This window comes from Cyprinodon tularosa, unplaced genomic scaffold (genome assembly GCF_016077235.1).
Source record: "Cyprinodon tularosa strain WSP-4 unplaced genomic scaffold, ASM1607723v1 ctg818, whole genome shotgun sequence".
Classification (NCBI taxonomy): Eukaryota; Metazoa; Chordata; class Actinopteri; order Cyprinodontiformes; family Cyprinodontidae; genus Cyprinodon; species Cyprinodon tularosa.
The window spans coordinates 171,154-195,696 of record NW_024039583.1 but is presented as its reverse complement, the minus strand read 5'-3'; the positions used below and the strand labels follow the sequence as shown (position 1 = coordinate 195,696).

At 40.7% G+C, this 24,543-nt stretch overlaps 2 protein-coding genes across 4 annotated transcripts in view; both read left to right on the top strand.

Moving 5' to 3' along the window:
- Nucleotides 1–10,256, top strand: part of tiprl (TIP41, TOR signaling pathway regulator-like (S. cerevisiae)) — a 32,923-nt gene extending 22,667 nt beyond the window's left edge. Inside the window, exons 8-11 of the mRNA XM_038272107.1 lie at nt 6,729–6,821; nt 6,903–7,079; nt 8,751–8,817; nt 10,168–10,256. Coding sequence (XP_038128035.1) covers nt 6,729–6,821; nt 6,903–7,079; nt 8,751–8,816 — 336 coding nt within the window. The 3' untranslated portion in view covers nt 8,817; nt 10,168–10,256. The remainder of the gene's footprint in view (nt 1–6,728; nt 6,822–6,902; nt 7,080–8,750; nt 8,818–10,167) is intronic.
- Nucleotides 10,257–14,494: 4,238 nt separating this feature from the next.
- Nucleotides 14,495–24,543, top strand: part of amot (angiomotin) — a 44,388-nt gene continuing 34,339 nt past the window's right edge. The window contains exons 1-2 of one of the 3 annotated variants that reach the window (XM_038272105.1): nt 14,504–14,722; nt 20,530–20,590. In XM_038272105.1, the coding sequence (XP_038128033.1) occupies nt 20,530–20,590 (61 nt within the window). In that variant the 5' untranslated portion in view covers nt 14,504–14,722. Of the gene's footprint in view, nt 14,723–19,827; nt 19,974–20,529; nt 20,591–24,543 lie in introns of those variants that run through there. The other 2 variants (XM_038272104.1, XM_038272103.1) reach the window with 2 other exon arrangements.

Here is a 24,543-nt window from a genome sequence, read left to right as displayed (position 1 = left end):
AACAGTTATTGTACTTATGGAAAACTAACGCTTGTTGTTGACACAAATTCAGAAGTAGTGTAGCTTAATATGGCTAACTGATAGAGCTAAAAGAGGCTAACCTGTTAGCTACCTAGCACAGCTAGCCACAGCTACCCAGTTCTCCACCCTTTATATCATGGTCTAACAGTTACTTTGTTCACCACAAACAGGTTTTTTTCAGGTTTGTTATCAATCAGGTAAAATTTCTTCGGTCATTAGACACGCTAACGCTACAATGCTGCCAATTCTGCACACGGACGTTGTCTGGGCAACCACTATGTTTTTAAATGATGTGGCAACATTCAGCCAATCATGTAGCGTAACGTCACTGGCATGAAGCAGAACCAGAACAGATCTGTTACCTACACCGGCAGCAACTTCTTTGCCTTTTTGGAAACACAGGAAGGAGCATTCAGCTGAGTGAGCTCAGTCCTCAGAGGGCCCCCTGCCTGTCTTTGCCTAGGGCCCCACATTTCCTAAATCAGCCCCTGATTTTGGAACGCTGTCAGGTTTGATCTGTTGTGTGAAACTTCCATGACGATCCATTATGTGAAACAAATTAGTTCAGAAAACCCTTGCAAAAGAGACCCTGATCTAAATACTAACACAAACTGAAAAAAGGTTAATGTTTTAATCAAGAAAACCACAAACCTTTCAGGACCTGAAAAATAAAGAAGAAAATAAGCTAAATATTGAAATTTTAAAAAATCCTAAAAATTGAAATAAGATGGGTGTATCTGTTTTATCTAGTATGTTTGTATGTATATATATATATATATATATATATATACACATTATATTACTCTTAACCCCACTGAGAACATTTAAAGACACTGAACAATTAGTTTGTTTTCAGAAAAAAAAAACATAACCGTGAAATTAGTTCAATATTCAGCGATTAAAATTGATTCTGTCCCTGTTCAACAAATTACAAGGAGCTGGGCTGTCGACCGCCCCAAGATGGCGCCACCAAGCGATGACGCGGGTTATTGCAGATACCGGAAGTGTTTGGTCAAGGACAACTGGCCTATCACAGTAGCTCTTTCAACGGCGCACAATATTCAACATGGAGCCGACCGTTGAAAGGCTTGAAACGATGGTAAGGAGAGTTTAGAGTTTATTTGCTTTGTCTTATAGGAGATTCAGACTCTTTGTGATTATAAAAACAAAAGAGAACTGGCAGCTATTATGGAGGAGTCTGCTCTTTTAATTTATGTTCACTCAACATGTGAACTGGAGAGACTTTTATTTATTAGCACAGTCAGTAAATACTATGGAGCCCCGGTGGAACTGATACGGGAAAAACATTATAAATAATCTGAAGTTCGTGGGAATCATAGCTTTTCCACTACCGTTAATGTAGCCTGTAGGACAAAAGGCTGATGATAAACGGATAACAATCAGGGTCTACAACACAGCTGTGTGGAGAGATTAGCTGGCCACATGGTTGCCTGATCAAAACTCTGCAGACATAAACAAACGGGTTTGAATAAATGTTCTCATTTCTGGCGTCAGATCTAACATATGTCAAGAAAGGGAAATATTTCGGAAACAGAAGTTTTGGTTAAAAAAAAAACGCATCACTAGTAGGTAGCATCTTAAAGCATGTGAATCTATAGTCCTTATAGATTAAGTTGTGATCTACCTGGATCTGGAAGAATATGGACTGTAAAGCAATCCAACACCTTGGATGTTGTTCAAATGCATAAATTAGGATTGCAGTATTTTAAATAGGGTAATTGTCATTCAGCATTGCCTCTTATCATTATTATGACAATGCCATGATCTGTAATCATGTTCATAAAGTCACCTGTCATATTCCCTTCTGTCTGTCAATGGCAGCCAGTGGGACATTTTTGCTTTAATATTTTTAAAGTTACTAGAAATTTAACAGTTTTTTGACATAGTTTTTACTGTGACCCTTTACTGTATGCTTCCCTGCCACAGATGGAGTAAAAAAAAAACAAGTGAATTCATCAGATAATGCTAGTATGGCGAAAAAGTTAGTTTTTAAATACTTACGTCCTAACATTATGCTGCCAGACTCTGAAAAATCAATTAAATAAAAAGAAAGGAAATATACCACTGCAGATGCAAACCTGTTTTATCTGGTGGCTTCCTTACCTGCTGAGCTGACAGTTTAGACACATTTAGGGCTGAAACGATCAGAATAATTGGATTAATCGATTATTGAAAAAAATCATTAACTAATTTATTACTCGATAAATCATTAACTAGACTATAGAGACTCTAAAACATGCCTTTAGCTGACAGTGACCCACTTAGAGCAGTAATTATATCAAAATGGTAAAAAAAAAAAATATATATATATATATTTTGCATTTAAGATAAAAAAAAAAAAGTTTGTGGAAATGTTTTAGTTTCACTTGGTTTAATCTTTAAGGAACATTTTGCTGTCTGATTATTAATAAAAAAATAAATAATTTGCTATATAATTGCTACTTTCAACCCTGTTCACTGTTTTTGGTCCGTGTTTTGAACAACGGCTTTAAATCAACTGGTATCAGTTTCATTTTCAGAGTCCACTGATTAAATCGTCTTTAAATTTCACAATAAAATATATTTTTTTTCTTTGTTTGCTCTTTCAACAGAATGGGATCAATAATTAGAGAGTGGGTTCTGTAGCGAATAACAACAATAATAATTTAACTTTATTGATCTCACATTGGAGAAAATAACCCTCTGCTTTTAACCCATCCACTTGGGGAGCAGTGGGCTGCCATTGTGCGGCGCCTGGGTAGCAGTGTGGGGTTAAGGGTCTTGCTTAGGGACCCAGATGAAGTCTGTGGGAGTGGGGCTCAAATTCAGAAACTCAGGATTCCAAGCTCTATGCCCTAACCACAAAATCCGGTCATATTCAGAATTCAAACTTCTGAAAGTCCTTTAAATATGAAATTATTATATACTGTTCAATAAATGATCAGTGTTTTTAATCCAGAGTAATTTTCATGTGAATGTGCTTTACTGGAGGCATCCATGTTTGTCAAAGAACACTACTGCCACCTACTGGTTTGTGACGTCACGGTGCGGTATCGGCTGTTGATCAAGTCCCAGTGCTGTATCTGGTGTTTGTCACAACGTGCATTAAATCACCGCAAATGTATTAGATTTAAGTATAAATAATGATCCATTGATTATTCCTTGCTGACCAGACAGTGAAGCAGGGAATCCTAAAATCTCCCTGTTTAAATCATGCTCTTCACAACGGAATGAGAAAACATAAAGAACGACAGAAAAAGGGACAAATGTGACTCCTAGATGTTCCTCTGGAAGCTTTATGGCTCCTGTTTTTTTAATTTTTCATACTGTGACTTGGCTCCGGGGTGTTTTCTCTCATTCAGCTTTTAACTCATTACAGCCTCATCTGCTCTAAAAGAAAATGACCCAGATGGATGTTAATCCTTTTATTATTATTAAGTGCTTTTATTCTTTCTTCAACAAATGCAACCTGAAATGTCAGGATGAACGGCTCTCCCTTCATCCATCTATGAGCAGCCTGTTCTCCAGCAGGCGTGGAGAGCACTGCTGAACCCGTTCCTCATCCTTCCTGAAGCCACTGTCACACCATGATGATTTAGACCTGCGGATGCTTGATATAAAAAAACTAAATCTGGCAAAAACACTGGCACACGTTGGATAAGTTATGAGCATACTGAAACAAGCTGGCGTACGGCGAGATGGCAGTGTCTGCCATCCGTGGGCCATCAGTTCCAGGTCAGTTATCTGATGGTTGACATCCGTTCAGCATCAGTTCCTCATCAGTCGTGGCGTCTAGCTGATCCTAAACCTCTGAGTAACTTGTGCATAACTTCTGCGTAACTTATCCAGAACTTCTCTCCAAGCATATCAAGGTATCTGACGTATTCCAGACGAGCGCTGAACGTGTTTCTAACTTCCAGCTACTGTATAATGGCGTATTGGCAGCGTTTTGGTATAATGGGGGTTCACAGGAGGAAACCGTCAGTTCTCCTCCAGACTTCATCCCCATCATAGGGTGAGCCAGCGTCCCTGCGTTCACGCCCACCACCAACAAACTTCCTAGCAGAAGAACGTCGCTCCAGATGCTGAATCTGCTGCCAATGAAAACCGTCTTCATTTTTAACCTTTTTTTTTTTTAGCAGGCGATAAACAGCAGCTAGGTTAATACTTCAATCAAAGACATATTTTTATGCAGGCCAGGTGCTCCGTGTGCATTGCTGCATGGATAAATTGGCGAGGTGTGACAGGGGCCTGAGGAATGTGAGCTCTTCTCTTTTGACAGAGGTTTCAGGATAACAAAAACCAAACTGAACCACTTTAAGTTCTCCTTCTACCCACATTCATCAAAATTTAAAGTCAAATTTTTAAATACATCTGTAGGGGGAGAAATGTGTAATAACTTTGTGTTCTGCTTGTTTTAGTATTGGGGCTTCAGTGAAAGCCTAAAGAAGGCATTTTGTTGTTATTTAGACCAGAGTTTCCCAACCTTCTTTTACTTGTCTTTCACTTTGGGCATTCTGTCTTACCAAGAGCCCCCACCCCTTGTTTAGTAAAACAATAAAGATTGTTTTACTCAATCTTTTAATTTCAGCATTTAGTTCTTATCATTATATTATCCAATCTCAAATAATAAAAAAACAACATAAATATGATGCCTGGAAGCTAGTAAAGAATCGAAATAAATCTAAATTAAAATGATAATATAAACCTGTATTTATAAAACAGGAGCTCCTCTGAGTAACTCCCTTTAGCTGGTACCATTATATGAAAAAGTTTGGGCTCCCCTATTAATCTTATTTTTATTTCTAAATATTTGGGTGTTTGCAGCAGCTATTTCAGTTTGATGCTATTTCGGTTCCCGATGCCAGCATTGGCAGCGCAGCCCCAAAGCATGATGGAACCTCCACCATGTTTTACAGTGGGTAGCAAGTGTTTTTACTGGCATCAGGAATCTTGCTAAAGTTGAGGGTCGCATGGATTCCACTCAATATCAGCAGATTCTTGCGAATAATGTCTAAGAATCAGTTAGGAAGTTGAAGTTATGCCGGGGTTGGATATTTCAGGGATACAATGATCCAAAACACCGCTCCAAATCTACTCAGGCATTCATGCAGAGGAACAATTCTAATGTTCTGGAACGGCCATCCCAATCCCCAGACCTGGCTATCATTGAACATCTGTGGGATAATGTGAAGCAGGCTGTCCATGCTTGGTGACCATCAAACTTAACTGAACTGGAATTGTTTTGCAAAGAAGAATTGTCAGAAATCCCTTCATCCAGGATCCAGGAACTCATTCAAAGCTACAGGAAGCGGCTAGAGGCTGTTGGTTTTGCTAAAGGAGGATCTACTACACTCACCGGCCACTTTATTAGGTACCCCATGCTAGTAACGGGTTGGACCCCCTTTTGCCTTCAGAACTGCCTCAATTCTTCATGGCATATATTCAACAAGGTGCTGGAAGCATTCCTCAGGGAGTTTGATCCTTATTGACATGATGGCATCACACAGTTGCCGCAGATTTGTCGGCTGCACATCCATGATGCGAATCTCCCGTTCCACCACATCCCAAAGATGCTCTATTGGATTGAGATCTGGTGACTGTGGAGGCCATTTGAGTACAGTGAACTCATTGTCATGTTCAAGAAACCAGTCTGAGATGATTCCAGCTTTATGACATGGCGCATTATCCTGCTGAAAGTAGCCATCAGAAGTTGGGTACATTGTGGTCATAAAGGGATGGACATGGTCAGCAACAATACTCAGGTAGGCTGTGGCGTTGCAACGATGCTCAATTGGTACCAAGGGGCCCAAAGAGTGCCAAGAAAATATTCCCCACACCATGACACCACCACCACCAGCCTGAACCGTTGATACAAGGCAGGATGGATCCATGCTTTCATGTTGTAGACGCCAAATTCTGACCCTACAATCCGAATGTCGCAGCAGAAATTGAGACTCATCCGACCAGGCAACGTTTTTCCAATCTTCTATTGTCCAATTTCGATGAGCTTGTGCAAATAGTAGCCTCAGTTTCCTGTTCTTAGCTGAAAGGAGTGGCACCCGGTGTGGTCTTCTGCTGCTGTAGCCCATCTGGCATCAACAAGGCATTTCCGCCCACAGAACTGCCGCTCACTGGATGTTTTTTCTTTTTCGGACCATTCTCTGTAAACCCTAGAGATGGTTGTGCGTGAAAATCCCAGTAGATCAGCAGTTTCTGAAATACTCAGACCAGCCCTTCTGGCACCAACAATCATGCCACGTTCAAAGTCACTCAAATCACCTTTCTTCCCCATACTGATGCTCGGTTTGAACTGCAGGAGATTGTCTTGACCATGTCTACATGCCTAAATGCACTGAGTTGCCGCCATGTGATTGGCTGCTTAGAAATTAAGTGTTAACGAGCAGTTGGACAGGTGTACCTAATAAAGTGGCCGGTGAGTGTATATATTGATGTCTCTTTTTTGCTGAGGTGCCAATATTTTTGCACCTGTCAAATTTTGTTTTAATCCATATTGCACATTTTCTGTTAGTCCAATAAACCAATTAACTACTGAAATAGTACTGTGTCCATCAGTTAGAAACACCCAAATACTTACAAATAAAACTCATTAAGATTAATAGGGGGGGGGGGTAAACTTTTTCATATGACTGTATTTGTTTTTCTTTTTAAGAGAGAGAAAATGTTTTTTATTTTGTAAATTTTAGGTTTTGAAGTCAGAGGCTTATCTGGATTACATTGCAAAGCGACTGAAGCTGGATTTAATCAACCATGCAGCAAAGGAAGGGTGCTCCTCTGAGGTGAGAATACATTTATGTGATATAACAAAAAAAAACTTCTAACAATTAAACTGTGGCTAATGAAGGACAGTGTGCTTGCAGAACAATGTGATGGGGATGCTGGAAAATCTCAGATATATCAAGGAAAAACATTCACTTCTGAGGGATCAGATCAGTAAGATCGCCGATGCTCAGAAAGAATCGATGGAGACCATCAGGAAAAGGCAGAGCAGGGCCATGGAGCTGCTGAAGGAATGTCAGGAAGCGTCAGATTTAAAGGTACCTGCATTCACATATTACTAATGTGTTAATTACATCATCACTCTATGCCATCCCTCAAGGGTTCCATCAGTTTTCAAACTGTTCTTCTCATCCAAGGGGAATAAATATCACTAGCAGGATCAGATTTCACTGCTGTTTACTTTTTTTATTTGATTTTATTATTCAACAATAATGACACATTATTGTCAGATGTGACTGGGCATGTGATTTTACCTGGAAGGTTACTGTTATAGTTTATACAATGTTGTTATATGAATCTGAAGGTTAATTCACTGTGAAATAATCCTCCAGCACCTCAACATGATAACCTGTTTGAAGGAGATTTAAACATTGGAATGTTCTTTTTTTGTAGAGTTATAAGAAACACATTTTCTCACAGGGTTACAGCAAAAAGTTTTATCTGGCCTTAAAAGAGGAAACCCTGGCAGTCCAACGCCAGAACAGTGCAGCTGTTTTCCACTCTGGGGTTTAAGTTTGCCAGGAACAGAAACACCAACCCAGACCCAACCAGAGTGCTTCCATTGGACAAAGAAGACAGGTGGTTTGAGAGGGGCGTGAAGGAAAGCATTTATGCTAAGAAAGAAAAACCAACCTTAAACAGAGAGGGGGGGGGGGGGGCGCTCAAATTACAGCTTTCAAAAACCTACAGGTAGCATTGAATTCTTTCCGCTATCATCGCAACCCCCCTCCCCTTTACAGGGGAACAGAAGACTTAACCAATTCAGCCAGGCCAACAATTGCCTTTAATGACCCTCCTTTCAGAGGTACTGCATGGGGGTCATAAAAGTTTTGGTTAATCAGATGTGATTTATATATTCCCCCTGCATTTTTTTTCTACTAGTTGAAATGTCTCTAAATCCACATTAACATGAATTCAACAGACTAGTAAGCAGATCAATGGAGGCAGAAGATGTCTTTCAGTCTTCAATGCTCACATTCAGCGACACACAGGAGCTCTTTCAAGCTGGGCACCGTTTCATTCACAACACCTGTCCCATCAACCAGGAATCAGAAATACTTTAATAATCCCAGGGAGGAATTACTTTAGTTACATTACTCCATCTGTAATAGAGTGACTATAGGACCAGGTTGATAGAACACTATTTAATACAATATATATTTAATTAGGGGGTCCTCGCTCCATCTCACCATCAGTTTGGGGGTCCTTGGCCTAGAAAACGTTGAAAACCCCTGATCTAGACTATCAAGTGATTTCAGAGAGAAATGTGCTGCCCAGTATCAGAAAGCTTGAGCTCAGTCGCAGGTAAAGAGTCTGGCAACAGGATAGTGACTGAAAAGAATGGTTTAGATCAGGCATGTCCGAGGACAGTCCTTAAGAGTCGCTGTCCTGTAGGTTTTAGAGGTTTCCTGCTTCACCACATCTGATTCCCGTTGATAGCTGATTTACAGGCATTTGCTGAAATGCAATCATCAGAATTACAGTTTTTAAATCAATTTATTGAAGCATGATTAAAAAGCTACGTTTCTGTGACCACTGTGGGTTTTTCTTTCCATATATGAGGGGCACCAACAATTTTCTCCACGTGTTGACAATAGTAACTTTTTTTTCTTTTCTAAGTAATTAGAATTAAATATGACTTAGGAAATTATCAATAAAAATGTTCACTAAACTCTCTTGTGACTCATGGATCGATTTCTCCTTCTCAGGCTGAATCATTCGAAGGATTGGGGCAAGAATCCTCCATGTTCCTGGATTGGTCGGATCACAGCTGATGTATGATTTTAAACAAACACTTTAGACAAAGTTCATTTGGTTTATATGAAATGTAACATGATGAAAAGCAACAATTTGCTACAAATAACACAAATTGTTACCTTTATAAATGTGTTATGCTAACCACTGGCAGTATACAACCCCTGGCAAAAATGATGGAATCAGCGGCATCAGAGGATGTTAATTTTGTAGAAAAAAAGCAGATTACAGACATGAAACAAAGCTAAAGTAATTTCAAATTGCAACTGTCTGGCTTTAAGAAACACTAAAGGAAATCAAGAAACAAAAATGCAGTAGTCGGTAACGGTGAATTTCTTAGACCAACAGAGGGAAAAAATGTGGAATCATGAAAAACCAAAAGATGATCCAACACATGGCTAGTATTTTGTTGCAACACCTTTGCTTTTCTAACAGCTTTCAGTCTCTGAGGCTTTAATTTAACTCTTCATCAATCTGGCTTCAGCTTTGCAGGTTGGAGGCTGGTGATTCCATTATTTCTGCTAGAGGTTCTACAAATTCAGTTATTTAATTCTATCACAGAACATTGCTTTTATATATATATCTTTAATTGCAGGGGGGATTAATGGATGTCTATTCTATTAACATTTCTCTATCTGTAGAATGGGTTTTATGTGTTGTCTGCTCCATTCAGAGGGCCCCTCTCTGTCTTTACCCAGGGCCCCAAATGTCCTCAATCTTCCCCTGGTTGAATGTTAATCAACTGAACTGACAGCAAGATTTCCGTTCTCTGTTAAGCACTTTTAAGAATTTTCAGTTCATAATACAAGTTTAAAGTGGAGTTTGCTTTGAAACTGAAGGATTGTCGGTTCACGCTCTGGCCTTTAATGTTATTGTGTCCTTGGGCAATACACTTCACCCCCACCGCCTATTGATGGTGGTCAGAGGGCCGGTGTACGGCAGCCTCGCTGTCAGTGAGCCCCAGGGCAGCTGTGGCTACAAAGTAGCTTGCCACCATCAAAGGTCTGATGAATGACTGAATGTTGTGTAAAGCGCTTTGGTCAAGTCTCCTAACTTTAAAAACGCGATATAAATATAATATCTATATATTCACCAATTTAAGGTTAGAAAGAAATCTGTAAGCTGGGCATTTTTTCACGCCACCGTATGCAATAGGCGCGCCCTGCTGACGTTCATCTCTCACTCTGGATGTTTACTCCATGTTGCTTAATCTATGTAAAAATGAAAAGAAAACGAAGGTTTTTAAAATATCAAAGTTAAAATTAATTTGACGTAGATTCCACTCTAACAGAAATCTGTATTTTAAAGTGTACTAAATTTCTTCCTCATTATAATTTTTTTTCTTTCTTTTTTTTTTTTTTTTTTCTTCAGGCTTAAAAGTGTAAAGCTCAACTGGAACTTTAGAGGCAACTTTTTTTTTAAACGTTTTTGTAACTATAATAAAAGCTGAAACAAAGTCAGAATATGCAGTCTTCTTAATTAATTACATTTTAAAAATACTTATTTAACCCCAAAGGGAAATGTAATGTAATGTTTGATTGAGGTTTCATGGTAATGGCTAAGTGGTAGAAGGATCTCCTGTGGATAAAAACCAAATGCTATTTTTTAAAATGAATGACATGAAATGATTATATATTGTTACATTAAATGAATGATACATTTCTAGAAATGTCCTCACAAAGGTTTGATGCAGAGTTTCCTGTTTAGACGTTTTGTATTTTAGTATTTTAATATTCTGAATACTCATTGACTCGAAAGCAGTTTGTCACACCAAGCATGCATGCAGCCACAGTGGAGAGGAAAAATCTCTTTGAACAGGAAGAAACCTCCAGCAGAACCAGAACTAGGCTCTGTGTGAGCGGCCAACTGGGAGACAGAGGAGGACATAGAAAAGAAGCAGAGATACAAAAGCCAACTGTCCTCACACAGCCAGGCAGAGGATGAAGAGAGCACATCCAGTTAGTCACAGTCAGAGAAACAGGACTACACTGAAAAAAAGGCCCAGCTCCAACATCTAGAAACAAAGGTGTTGATGGCAGCAGCACAGATGATATTTCTCTCCAGGATGGAGTCACAGCCAAACAGGAACAGACCAGATGAAGCTACTATGAGAAAAAGCAGAGAGAGCAGAACGTTAGAGATGGAACTAACAGATTCTGAAGAGTGGGAGAATAGAGATAGAATGATAAAAAGGGGTCCCTATGTCCTCCAGCAGTCCAAGGCTATAGCAGCATAACTATAGAGATAGCCCAGGATAGCCTGAGCCACTTTAACTATAAGCTTAATCAAAAAAGGTAAGTTTTAAATCCTTGCCTTAAAAGTAGACAGGGTTTCTGCATCACAGGCCAAAACAGACATATACAGTGAGGAAAATAAGTATTTGAACACCCTATTTTGCAAGTTCTCCCACTTAGAAATCATGGAGGGGTCCACTGTGAGACACATGCTCTAAAAACAATCCAGAAATCATAATATATGATTTTTTAAACTATTTATTTGTATGATACAAAAAAAAAAAATTGAACACCTGTCTATTAACTATAATTCTAACCCTCAAAGACCTGTTAGTCTGCCTTCAAAATGTCCACCTCCACTCCTGTTATTATCCTAAATTAGATGCACCTGTTGGGGGTCATTAGCTGCATAAAGACCCCTGTCCACCCCATACAATCAGTAGGAATCCAACTACTAACATCCAACACCAAAGAGCTGTCCAAAGACACTGGAGACAAAAGTGGAAACCCCCACAAGGCTGGAAAGGGCTACGGGGATATTGTCAAGCAGAAAAAAAAGGTCCAGTGTTGGAGCAATCATTGGAAAATAGAAGAAAAACGCATTGATATAGAAGTTCAGAGCATTAATGTATATGGTGCAATTATGCAGTATTTTTTGTTTTGTTTTATCAGCGTGATTCAGAGTCTGTGACATGATTTAGAGGTTTTTCAACAGTTCATCAGCCTGATGGCTGTGGGGAAGAAGCTGCTGCAGAACCTGCTGGACCTGCATCGAATACTGTGAAGCCTCTTCCCAGAGGGCAGCAGGGAGAGCAGTCCATCGAGGGGGGGGTGTCATTGATGATGTTACGAGCTGAAATGTCTTTAATGGAGGGAAGAGGAGCCCCCATGATCCTCTCTGCTGTTGTCACCTTCTTCCAGTCTGAGGCGCTGCAGCCTCCACACCACACAGTGAGACAGCTGGTCAGAACGCTCTCTATGGTGCTTCTGGAGAAGATGGGGGGGGGGCAGATGGGCTCTCCTCATTCTCTGCAAGAAGTCCAAGCACTTCGGTGCCCTTTTGGCCAGTGAGGTGGTGTTTCCAGTCCAGGTGAGGGTGTCTGTGATGTGCACGTGGAGCGTGGTTAGGACGGTTCTTCCTGAAGTCCACCATGATCTCCTTGGTCTTCTCCACCTTCAGGATCAGGCTGTTATCTCTGCTCCACCAGCTGCTCCACCTCCTCTCTATAGTCCAGGTCGTTGTCATCACTGATGAGGCCCACCACCGTGGTGTCGTCTGCAAACTTCACCATGTGATTGGTGGTGAACCTGGGGACGCAGTCATGTGTCATCAGGGTGAACAGCAGTGGGCTCAGGACGCAGCCCTGAGGTGCGCCTCTGTGCTTAGACTGATGACATCAGAGGTGTTCTGTCTGACCCGGACTGACTATCTAATTAGGACAGTTCTTCTGTTATCTTTATAATGTACGTAACGTAATAAAGATTTGGGAATGAAATGGGAGCATACAGACAGACTGGATTACACAGTTACAGACAGACTGGATTACACAGTGACAGCGAGCTCTGTCACTGCATTCAGATTGTCCTTGATCTAGAACACTGTAATCTTAATACGTCTGGAGTCAGTGATGTCTCCTCATTTACAAACATGTATAATGTATTGATGTGACCTAAAAACTGTTTTGTAAAAGAGCAAAATTACAGACTTCCTGTCTGACAGGAAGCAGCAGGTGAAGCCGGGAAAACATGTCTGACTAACAGCTCATCAGCACTGGTTCCCCCAGGGCTGTTCCTTCTCCTCTTCTCCCTGTTCACCAACAGCTGCACCTCCAGTCATCAGTCTGTCAATCTTCTGAAGTTCGCCAACGACACCACTCTCATCGGAATTATCTCTGATGGTGACGAGTCTGCCTACAGGTGGGAGGTTGACCATCTGGCGACCCGGTGCAGGGAGAACAACCTGGAGCTGAACGCTCTAAAAACACTGGAGATGGTTGTGGACCTCAGGAAGAACTCAGCCCCAGCTACATCTAGATTCATCTGTAATTTGATCACACATAAGCATTGAGTCCTGCGTATTTCCTGTTTGGTTCCTTACCGGCTTGTTTTGTTTCTCTGACCGCCATTGTGGAAAACCACTCGTGAAGTTGGACCAACTAGAAGAGCAAGAACGCTGGAACCCTTTTTCCTCCTGGATCCCCGCTCTTTCTGGCCCTCATGCCCCTCCATTGCACAAACTTGCCTTCACTTCCTCACCGCCTCGGCCAAATCTAGACCCACAGCTAGTTCCTGATTGGCCCTCTGGCATTGTGGCGTGCGCAGACCACGCTTCTATATTGGGCATAAATCAAATTATCTGCAAAAAGCTCACTGCGACACACTGCTGCAGGAGGAGAACCAGGCCCTAACCCCTATATAGAGCACTTTATAGAGCACTTTGTAGGGGTTTTGCCATTTTCTGTGAGTTTCGAAGTGTTTATTTCCCACAATGCACCTTGAAAAGTAGTGTACATCCATACTCACGAGACAAGCTGATATATCCCAGAATGATTTGCAAGAACTCTCCTTGCAAAGCATCCTGGGATTTGTTTTGGGGGTGAGAAAGACTAAAGATGGTGCAGGCAGCGCGTGGGAAGCTGGAGTCAAGTGACCAGCAAGGAGTTAAAAGTAGTGGTTTCCTGTATAGTGCACTATTAAGTCCACTATATAGTCCCCACTCTATAGTGATTGACTGGTTAGGGATGACATTCACACAGCGCCCCTGTCTTAAAAAACATTGGAAATGAATTCAATTTATAATTAATTTAAAAAGTCCACCATGAGAGGGCTTGCAAAAGCCTCAATAAATTATAAGTATTTTCAATTAATGTTAATTGTGTAATTCCAATGTAATTTTTGCTGTCTTTTGGACAGGACTCCATTGAAAAAGAGTATGTTTCTCATTTAATGGGACTCTTAATTGTAAAATAAAGGTTAAATAAACAATAAGGAGGTATTTAAAAAAAGTATTTGTAGCAATGTCACTTTTTTTACACAGCAAAAAAAAAAAAATGAAAATAACACTTTAAAGGTGGTAGATTTCAGATTAAAGTAAATTTTGCTCTTTTAAAATTTTTTTTTACCCATATTAAGCAAAATTAAAACTTTTATTTCCCCAGTGGCCTTATTCCTCTTCTGTATCCGTGGTAACGGTTAGATGGAGGTAGAAAAGGAAAAAGTTTGATTGGATGAAGAAAAGAAAACATCCAGCAGATTTGGATGCAATGGAAAGACATTATAAATGGAGTGAAATAGTAGAACTTTGCCCCCCACCCCCCCAGTGGATAAACGCAGTCCTGGAAAAAAAAAATCACAACTTTGTGGTTTTTTTTTTCTTTTTTAATCATTTGTATTTTAAATGTAGTTAGAATTAGGAAGAAGCAGAAAGCGGTGGATGTTTAGCAGTGAAAGTGTGTTTTTAGCCGTGGAGGAGGTGTTTGGGGAGGGGGCCAGCCTGGAGGAGCTTCCTGCCGCCTAATGCTCCACTTTCCCCCCAACTTTAGAGCCGATCTTCGGGAAGGAGCAACAGTTTGGACGCGGAGCGGCTCCAGCCAGCGGAGGATTGGCAGGATTTATGCGAAAACCAGGCGAGAAAGGAGAAAAAGATGGTGGAAAAAGTGTGAGGAAAGAAGACGGAAGCACTTTTCTAAAAGGTAAAACTGCGGCTGTCCTCAGTTAGAGGAAGAAAAACCTCTAAGGTTTCCTCAGAGCTTTAGCTGCTGGCTTTGCTTCAAAACAAAGAAAGATCGAGAGGAAAGAACCCCCCCATCAGCCAACATAACAGACACAAACTGCTGCCATTGGCTTCAGTTTGGTTCCTTTAAGAGCTTTTTCAGGCCAGAAAACCGCTAAGAGCTTCTTTAGATGGAAAAAAATGCAAACAGCAGATTTTCCTGAGGGGGGGTTGGGGGCTGGTGTTCTGGTAGTTTACAGATTTTAAAGTCGGATCATATTGAAACATCTTGAGAAACTAGTTTAAACCCGTTTTCTCCTCTTCAGATCTTCATCATTACGGTTAGAAAATGAGTCATGATGGTCAGGGGCGGATTTAGGACATGTGGGGCCCTAGGCAAAGACAGGCAGGGGCCCCTCTGAATGGAGATGACAACACATAGAACAGACCCATTCTCCAGATAGAGAAATGTTTATAGAATAGACATCCATTATCTGTTCTAGGTTTTGTCCCTCTCTTCTTGTTGTTTTCCTCTCTACGTTTTGTACTCAGCTGACTTTTCATGCTGTCTCTAAAGGAATGAAAGATTTTTTCCAAGCACTAAGCTCACTTAGCTGATTGCTCCTTCCTGTGTTTCCAAAAAGGCCAAAGTAAATAACCCAGTCCTTCTTTTCACTGTAGACAAGCCATGATCTGCTTCTCTGTTCTCCATTTTTCATTTGGATGAAATAATAGCTGCATGAATCATGACAGCAGACAAGATAGAGGAGAGCAGGAGGCGGGGTTACCAATCTACTCGCTCTGGAGAGCAGAGTTCGCTGCTTTTAGATGTTGTCTCCAAAGTCTCCAGTAGCAGAAAAAAGTCTCTAGATTTGGCGCTAGGAGCTTTTTAGAAATCAAAGTGCTAGAGGGGTCTGAAAAGTGGCTAAATATAGCGACTAAAGCGCTAAGTTGGCAACACTGCTCTTTGCATGGTTTGTTTTCAAATGGTTTGCTGCTGTCTGTTTGGACCTTTCTGAACATGTGCAGCAAATGGACTGATCCAATATGGTGGACACTGAAGGGGGGGGGCTGAGACACACTTAATATTATCAGTGTTCTGATGACATTTTAGAGAAAGGATTTTTATCAAAAACATAATTAATGTGCACAATAAGGAATAGTTGCATTAACCAGACATGTAAACAGAGTTTTATGGGGCCCCCAGGAAGTTGGGGCCCTAGGCAGCTGCCTACTATTGTCTAATGGTAAGTCCCCCTCTGATGATAATCAACAAAAACTAAAAAGTAAAGTTGTTACTTTTTGCTGCCCCATTTGTTGATCATTTCTTTTTAAATATTTTCCATACGGTTGGTTGCTAGTTTGTGACTTCATCTTTCCTGTGTTTTTTTTGTTGTTTTATTTTTATCTTCTAATGGGTAATCGGTCACTCCCATCTTCTCTTGTTTTCTACAATGAAACGATGTATTACTTTAACTTGCGGCGGAAATTGTTGCCAGTTTTGTGAGCGATTCATTGTAATATGGCTAACAGCAGAGGTGTCAAGTAACAAAGTACAAGTACTTCATTTCTTTACTTTACTTAGTAGAAAGTCTATCTGTACTTTACTGAAGTAATTCTTTTCTAGACTTTTTACTTCTACTCCTTACATTTAAAAAATCGACTCATTAGTTTTGTTTCATTTAAGCTAATTTTCATTACGGCCTGTTGGTGTTTAAAAAAATAATTACTTTCATCCAGACATTTAATTTCTTTGTGGTTGAAAAACTATTTACCAAAATAAATCGTTTTTCAAGATGATACAAAGTTAAATGTGACACCGTTACTGTTCGTTATAAAACAAAAAAAGGAAGTCTAAGGAAGTTATCATCCAGAATTGTAGACAAATGTTCCTTTAATAGAGTAGAGCAGTAAAGCTTCTGTCCTCAACGTTTTTTTTCTAGATTATTTTGGTACCTTTACACATTAACTGGAGTAAAAAGCTGAAGTTGATGCTCTTACTTCTACAAAAGTGTTTTTAAACAGCAGGATTTATACTTCTACTGCAGTAATAAACATGAATACTTTGGACACATCTGCAGCAAAGTCAACCTTCTCTGACAGAGATCTCTTTCATATCAACTGTCTTGGATTATGAGGTCATAGTTATGAAGGTTTTTTTAATGCAGAGTATAGAATTGTAGGAAACTTAGAACTAATATCTCATATTTACTGACTAAAGCACTGTTCTTACTAAGTTATTCTGTGTGTGAGACTAATTTTATGAAGTAATTATTTTCATCCAATATTATAATTTTATTGCGATTTTCCTTTGCACTGAGAACAAACATATCGATGTTTTACTCCAGGGTTTAAGTTTTTTTCATGACCTTAAAGCCTGCATGTCCAGAGTCCAGCGCTGCAGGACTTTACTGTTACATTTTCATTCCTTCCACTATAATGCATAGATCTAGGCGCTAGCTGCAACTCTCTGGTTCCTTCTATGCCAAATCCTCCCTCTTCAAGTTGGCAATCCGACAACGACCCCGTCCGTGGAGGATCAGGAGAAATAACTATTTTTTTCCACTTTTACCCGATGTATTACAACATCCAGCTGCCATGCACGTGTGAATTGTCAGTTTCACTATAGCTCTGGTGAATTTCAATGGTGAAGTCCTCTGGAAATCTTCAATAATTGTTGTTGATTGCAGATGTGTCTAGAAGTTCCCATTGATTTTGCTTGTAAAGCGGGGAGAATGGCGCTAGGCTTACCGCACCGTGACGTCACTGCTGGAAGATGGCAGGAGGGAGGGGCTACTATATTTGGGCAAAAATGGCCTATTGCCTATATATATATATATATATATGTATATATATACATATACACTATATTGCCAAAAGTATTTGCTCACCTGCCTTGACTCACATATGAGCTTAAGTGACATCCCGTTCCTAATCCATAGGGTTCAATATGACGTCGGTCCACCCTTTGCAGCTAGAACAGCTTCAACTCTTCTGGGAAGGCTGTCCACAAGGTTTAGGAGTGTGTTTATGGGAATTTTTGACCATTCTTCCAGAAGCGCATTTGTGAGGTCGCACACTGATGTTGGACGAGAAGGCCTGGCTCTCAGTCTCCGCTCTAATTCATCCCAAAGGTGTTCTATCGGGTTGAGGTCAGGACTCTGTGCAGGCCAGTCAAGTTCATCCACACCAGACTCTGTCATCCATGTCTTTATGGACCTTGCTTTGTGCACTGGTGCACAGTCATGTTGGAAGAGGAAGGGGCCAGCTCCAAACTGTTCCCACAAAGTTGGGAGCATGGAATTGTCCAAAATGTCTTGGTATGCTGAAGCATTCAGAGTTCCTTTCACTGGAACTAAGGGGCCAAGCCCAGCTCCTGAAAAACAACCCCACACCATAATCCCCCCTTCACCAAACTTTACACTTGGCACAATGCAGTCAGACAAGTACCGTTCTCCTGGCAACCGCCAAACCCAGACCCGTCCATCAGATTGCCAGATGGAGAAGCGCGATTCGTCACTCCAGAGAACGCGTCTCCACTGCTCTAGAGTCCAGTGGCGGCGTGCTTTACACCACCGCATCCGACGCTTTGCATTGCACTTGGTGATGTATGGCTTGGATGCAGCTGCTCGCCCATGGAAACCCATTCCATGAAGCTCTCTGCGCACTGTTCTTGAGCTAATCTGAAGGCCACATGAAGTTTGGAGGTCTGTAGTGATTGACTCTGCAGAAAGTTGGCGACCTCTTCGCACTATGCGTGTCAGCATCCGCTGACCCCGCTCCGTCAGTTTACGTGGCCTACCACTTCGTGGCTGAGTTGCTGTCGTTCCCAAACACTTCCATTTTCTTATAATACAGCTGACAGTTGACTGTGGAATATTTAGGAGCGAGGAAATTTCACGACTGGATTTGTTGCACAGGTGGCATCCTATCACAGTTCCACGCTGGAATTCACTGAGCTCCTGAGAGCGACCCATTCTTTCACAAATGTTTGTAAAAACAGTCTGCATGCCTAGGTGCTTGAATTTATACACCTGTGGCCATGGAAGTGATTGGAACACCTGATTCCAATAATTTGGATGGGTGAGCAAATACTTTTGGCAATATAGTGTACCTATATATATATATATATATATATATATATATGTATATGTATAGGTATATATATATATATATATATATATATATAGATATATATATATATATATATATATATATATATATATATATATATATACATATACATATACCTATATATATATATATATATATATATATATATATATATATATATATATATATATATATATATATATATATATATATAGGTATATACACACATACAGTTACTGTTAGGGACCAACGATGGATGTAAAGGGGTTAATATCACCACCAATATTATTCAAATTTGACAGGTGCTGGTAAAACTAAGAGGAAGATTAGTGTGAGGATGAATACAGAGATCATTAGCAAGAAGCCCAGTTAAGACAACAACAACAATCTTCTACTCTATAACCACTAGCTAAATCTAATTAATTACATTTATTTAAAATCAAATATACTTTATTGATCTATAGAGAATTTAGATGTTGTAAGTCTGGCTGTAAGCAGGAAGGATTTACTGTCTTTTTCACAGCAGATCTGGAGAAGATTCTGACTGAAGACATTCTGGTGTTGTTTGACAGTCAGATTTACTTTTAGATTATTTAACTGTTTGTGATTTAAATGAGCATTTAGCCCGGGGCTTAATAATGCAGTTATTACCCGTCCAATCAAGCAGTTATTTTCTTATCTTTTTGTGTATTGGGAGATGGCTTGGCCAAAAATGTTCCGACTTGCTTGCACTGACCTGTTGTGTTTTTATGTTTCTGCATAAATCCACTCAAAGAAAAAAATCCTTTTTTAAACTAATCTGTAAAATCTCCCATGAATAAAGTAGGAAAAATGTTACTCAGCGAGTCGTCCTCCTGCAGGTTGCTTGTAGCGTTGCTGTAGTGTGATACACGGGGATAGAGGTGCAGTTCCAGCTGAACGGCTGCCAGACTCACCTGTCTACCACCTTGCCCCACCTGTTTCAGGGTGGGAAGAATGTAAGGAGCAGCACATGGAAAAACATTTCCCTTTTTGTTCGCGCTGGAGCTCGAAGTTGGTAGGCGCCTGATCTCTGGATAAACCTTTTGGAGCTCATTGGATCATAGTTTATAAAGACATTTTTATTTCTAACTAAAAAGGTAGGAGAACTTTAATGTTTTTTATGGGTTTTGCAAGAAAGCAATATAAAAAAACATGACTTTTAAGATCAAGTAGCAGGAGGCAGCCTTTGTTGTTTATCTAATCAGTTATGTTAGGACTTTACAGGCCGTATTAGGGTGAGTGTTTGCATATTTCTATCTTTACCTGTGAGCTGTGTTTCAAAGACAGATTTATGGCAGTTCTAGGTTATTATTTCTATGGGTTGGTTTAGATGAGAAGTTTGACATACTGATAATGGGCAGGTTTGGTAAGCTTAGCTGTTTAGGTCAAACACAAATGGACTAATGAATAAGAGTCAATAGAAAGTCCTAATTTGGTTAGAAAGGCAAATTTATGGTTGATTTATATGTTCATGAAAAGCATTTGTTTTATTACTTTATCCAAAAAGGATGAAAACAAATGTAAAAGTAATTGTAAAATGTAAGAGGATTTACCCGCCACAGTCTGGAGGAAGGTTTGTTTGGCTGTCTACTCCTAAAGAAAATGTTCCTTTTATAAACGGCCATTTTCCTTTTCTGTCTCATTTACTTACAGATGTTTCGGAAAAAGGCATCGTCATCTTTGAGGGTGACGAAGATAACTGGAAACTCCACATGTAACAGCATGATCTTTTCCTCTCTCTTACCTGGGTGTAAAGTCAGACATTCAGCTTTGTCAGTAGAAGCCACACAACCAAACCGTTATGCTCTATCCCTACTCCCATCATTTTACCCACAATGCTTTTTCGGATACTCAAATACTAACGTTTGTACATTTTAAGTACATGTTGGTTGGTTTCTCAGACATTGGTGAATGTTGAATTAAAATGTGTAAATCTGTCTCTAAAATGAGCATTTTCAATTTTCTTGACTCAACTTGGGAAATGTTTGAATTACTTTTGTTGTAACTTTATATCTGTGATCAATTTAGTTTGCTAATTCAAAATAATTAGCAATCCCATGTTCACAGAGGAACATGACAACTAGGTTTTTTTTTCTTTGAAGATTTATTGTCCCATTCATCAGTTGAAAATGCAGGATCGGTGACTCCTGAGGTCAATATTACATAAGAAGTGAACCGTAGAACTTCTGTAAAAGTTTAGCTTCAATCTATTAAGTATTAAAGATTTCGCTTTGGTATTTGGAATTTTAGATAACCAAAGGCCGTAAATATATGTACTTGTGAGTAATCTCCTGTGTGAAATGCATTCATACAGCTTAAGTCTTCCGCATGCGCAATAGAGGACGCAATGACATCACAAGCATTGTGTTTACAGAAGTAAAGATGGATGGTAGTGCTGGAGCACATCTAACGATCTTTCCAAACCTTACAAACCCAAAACTTCTCAATATGGTTTAACATAAATACTGCTCTCCGCTTCGTTCTCCCCCATGGTTGTTGTTTTTCTTGGCGCCTCTGCGTAGCAAGACGCAGAATAGTGACCTATATCGGCTACTAATGGCTTAAGGTCAGATGAATGTGGCCTGGACATTCAGACACAAGTCGCATTTGAAAAGATCAGGTTCGTATCGGATTCAGGACCACAGACCCAAGTGGCCTGGGTTGCATTGGAAAAAAATCTGATCTGTGTTGTTTAGACTGTCACGAAAAGATCAGATGTTGGTAAAAAAAAATCTGATTTGGGTCACTTCAGGCTGCTGAGTGAACGTAGCCAAAGTTGGATTCATCAAAAAAAAAAAAGAAAAAATGATTTCAATTTATTGCATGCAATAATAGAAAATACAGTTAGGGTATTGTTTTTTAATCCCGACCAATTTTGTTAATGTAATTTTTGAAATGTTCCTTTTCTCCATGTGCTATTTAATTTATAATGACACTTTTCAACCCAATCACTTCATCAGCCAATCGATGTTTGCGAGCCGCACAGCTATAAGCCACATTTTCACTACCGTGCCGAGATCGGTCTGAGCCCGGTAGCCGAGATAACTGTTGAGTGTAAATGGCACACACAACTGAACGGGACCGTGCCAGAGACAACCGAACTGCACTAACATGGTACTAGGTCATCAGAAGGGCTTGGCGTGGTTCAGTTCTGGCACAGTTCTCGGATGACAAAGAGCGCATGAGAAGACCGCGTCATCTATTTACAGTCAACCTCCGTAATCCGGAAACACAGACATTCATACCAGCTTTCCTACCGTGCCACACGATGTCCAGTGATGATTCTGCTTAGCAGTGTGATGAACCTCAATGTTCATCAGTGTTTCCTGTATCTGTGAGCCCTAATTAGACTATCGTTTGTCGTATCCACTTCCCTAAAGCTGACTTTTTAAAGTAAAGGCTGCTTTCTTTGCCTGACTCCACTAACTTCCTGAATGTTACGGGCGCTGCCATGTTGATTTGCTGGTTTACCTCTAGAGAACATTAGAACTGTTGATCACCACTAGGAGGCGAGGAAACCGTGCTAGGGTGGTGTGTTAATGGTCGTAATGAACAGAGCTCAGCGCGGTTAACTGATTCAAGCTAGGCACGGATCTGTTTTCAGAGGGTAGTGGGGCTCCCCAGGCAGTTTGTGGCGCTAACAACATCTGCTAGGTGAACGTTCTTAGTTGAGGATGTAACATTAATACTAGCACCTAATTCAGTCTATTAATGCCAGTAGGATAATAATAGGGATCATAATGGGCTCTATGCACAGCTCCACTACTTCCTGAATTTAATGCAGCTCCTTTGTTTCCTGTCTTTCATTACTGGACGAACTGATTAATCCAGGTGTGTCTGGCCAGTTACTTAGGTCATACACACCTGGATTAATCAGTGCATCCAATCATGAAAGACAGGAAACAAAGGAGCTGCATTAAATTCAGGAAGTAGTGGAGCTGTGCATAGAGCCTATTGCTTATAAAGATGTTACCATCAAGGACACCGTTGTTGATAGCCTAAGAGCCATTGTACACCATGTCCGTATGGAAAATATACAAGAGGAACTGTCCTCAGGTGACGGTTGATCAGATCTCAGAATCCAGCACTCCAAAGTTTTTTGTATGTGCCACAACCATTGGGGGTTGTCGCTAATATGTTTTTTTTTGTTACCGAGCACAATTCAGGCTGGTGGAAGAACAGCTAAAGTACCGTATTTTCACGACTATAAGGCGCACTTAAACATCTTTTTTTTCCCTCAAAATGTGCGGTGCGCCCTATGGTGCGGTGCGCCTTATGTGTGTTGTAACTGCGACTTTTGAGACCACCTCATTGAGGAGATGATGAAAGAGTGGCTGAATGTAAGGAGACCAGGTGTTTTTTTTCCACCCCTCACCATCGCTGTTAATCTGTAACTCCATGCGTGCCCATCTCACAGCTCATGTGAAAAACATGGGGAAACAAATTAACCCTGTGCTCGCTGTTCAACCGCTCGACATCGGTGTGAACCGGACCCAGCAGGTGCAACAGAAGCAGCGAGTTTACATGCAAAGTCAATGGTTGACGCGCATATAGGTGCAGCAAAAGGTCCTGCAGCACGTTTTGGTGCAGCACGTCGGGAGCGTTTAAGCATCTGACGCACCGCCAACGCGCTGCTGCTGCTCAGATGGAAAAATTGAAGTTTTGCTGCTGGACGCGCCGCATCAACCAATCAGAGAAGCTGATCTGGGAGCTGCCAGCGAGACAGACAGCGCTCTGATGACATGATATTAACGCAAATGAAAAAGGCTGGATGAATGAGGAGATGATGAAAGGCAGGTGTATGTGAGGAGACCAGGTGCTTTTTTCCACGCATCACCATCGCTGCGTGCCCATCTCACAGCCGATGTGAAAAAAAGATGAATCAAATGAACGCTGTGCTCGCCGTTATCTCGGGGGTCTGACAAAGGAACTTCAACCGCTTGACATCGGTGTGGAGCGGCCGTTCACAGTAAGGCTGCGAGCGGCGTGGGAGCGATGGATGACAGACTGAGACCACAGTTTCAGGATAAGTGGAAGGCAGCGCCGTGCAAGTTACGCCACCGTTTGCGGATGGATTGTAGATGGACTGTGTCTGCTGGCTCTGTTGTTCAAGCTTTCGCAAAAGCCGGCATTATTTCTGAGGAGCTGCGCTGCACGGAAAGTGACTCTGACAGCGAAGAAGGGGAAACTGGCATGTCTGATTTAGCGCAGCTGTTTTATTCAGAGGAATGCTGAGGATAACAGAGGATGATGACTTTGATGGGTTTGATTAATACTTTGTAATAAATACATGAATAAAGCACAATCATACTCAGGTTTGCTCCCGCTCTATTTTTCTACCTGAAAACTTAATTCAACAGCAGCCTCTGGGCGGGTCTCCTCCTCTTCAGCGCGGTGGCTGGCAGGTGTTTTTTCATCTAAATAATCTAAATCTTGCAGCTATATTTGCTGTGATCAGTTGGAATAAAGTAGTTTTAATATGTTTTTAAGTGAGAAAGTCCACCTGAAAACTTAATAATTGCAGTCAGTTCATCCAGATTATCTATTTCTGTCGGAGGCGCTCAGACCCCCACATACCAGCGGTGCACCGACAGTAGAAATCCTTTCGTTCACCGCGGCTGCTGGCAGGTGTTTTTCATCTAAATAATTTTAGCTGCAGGCACCAGG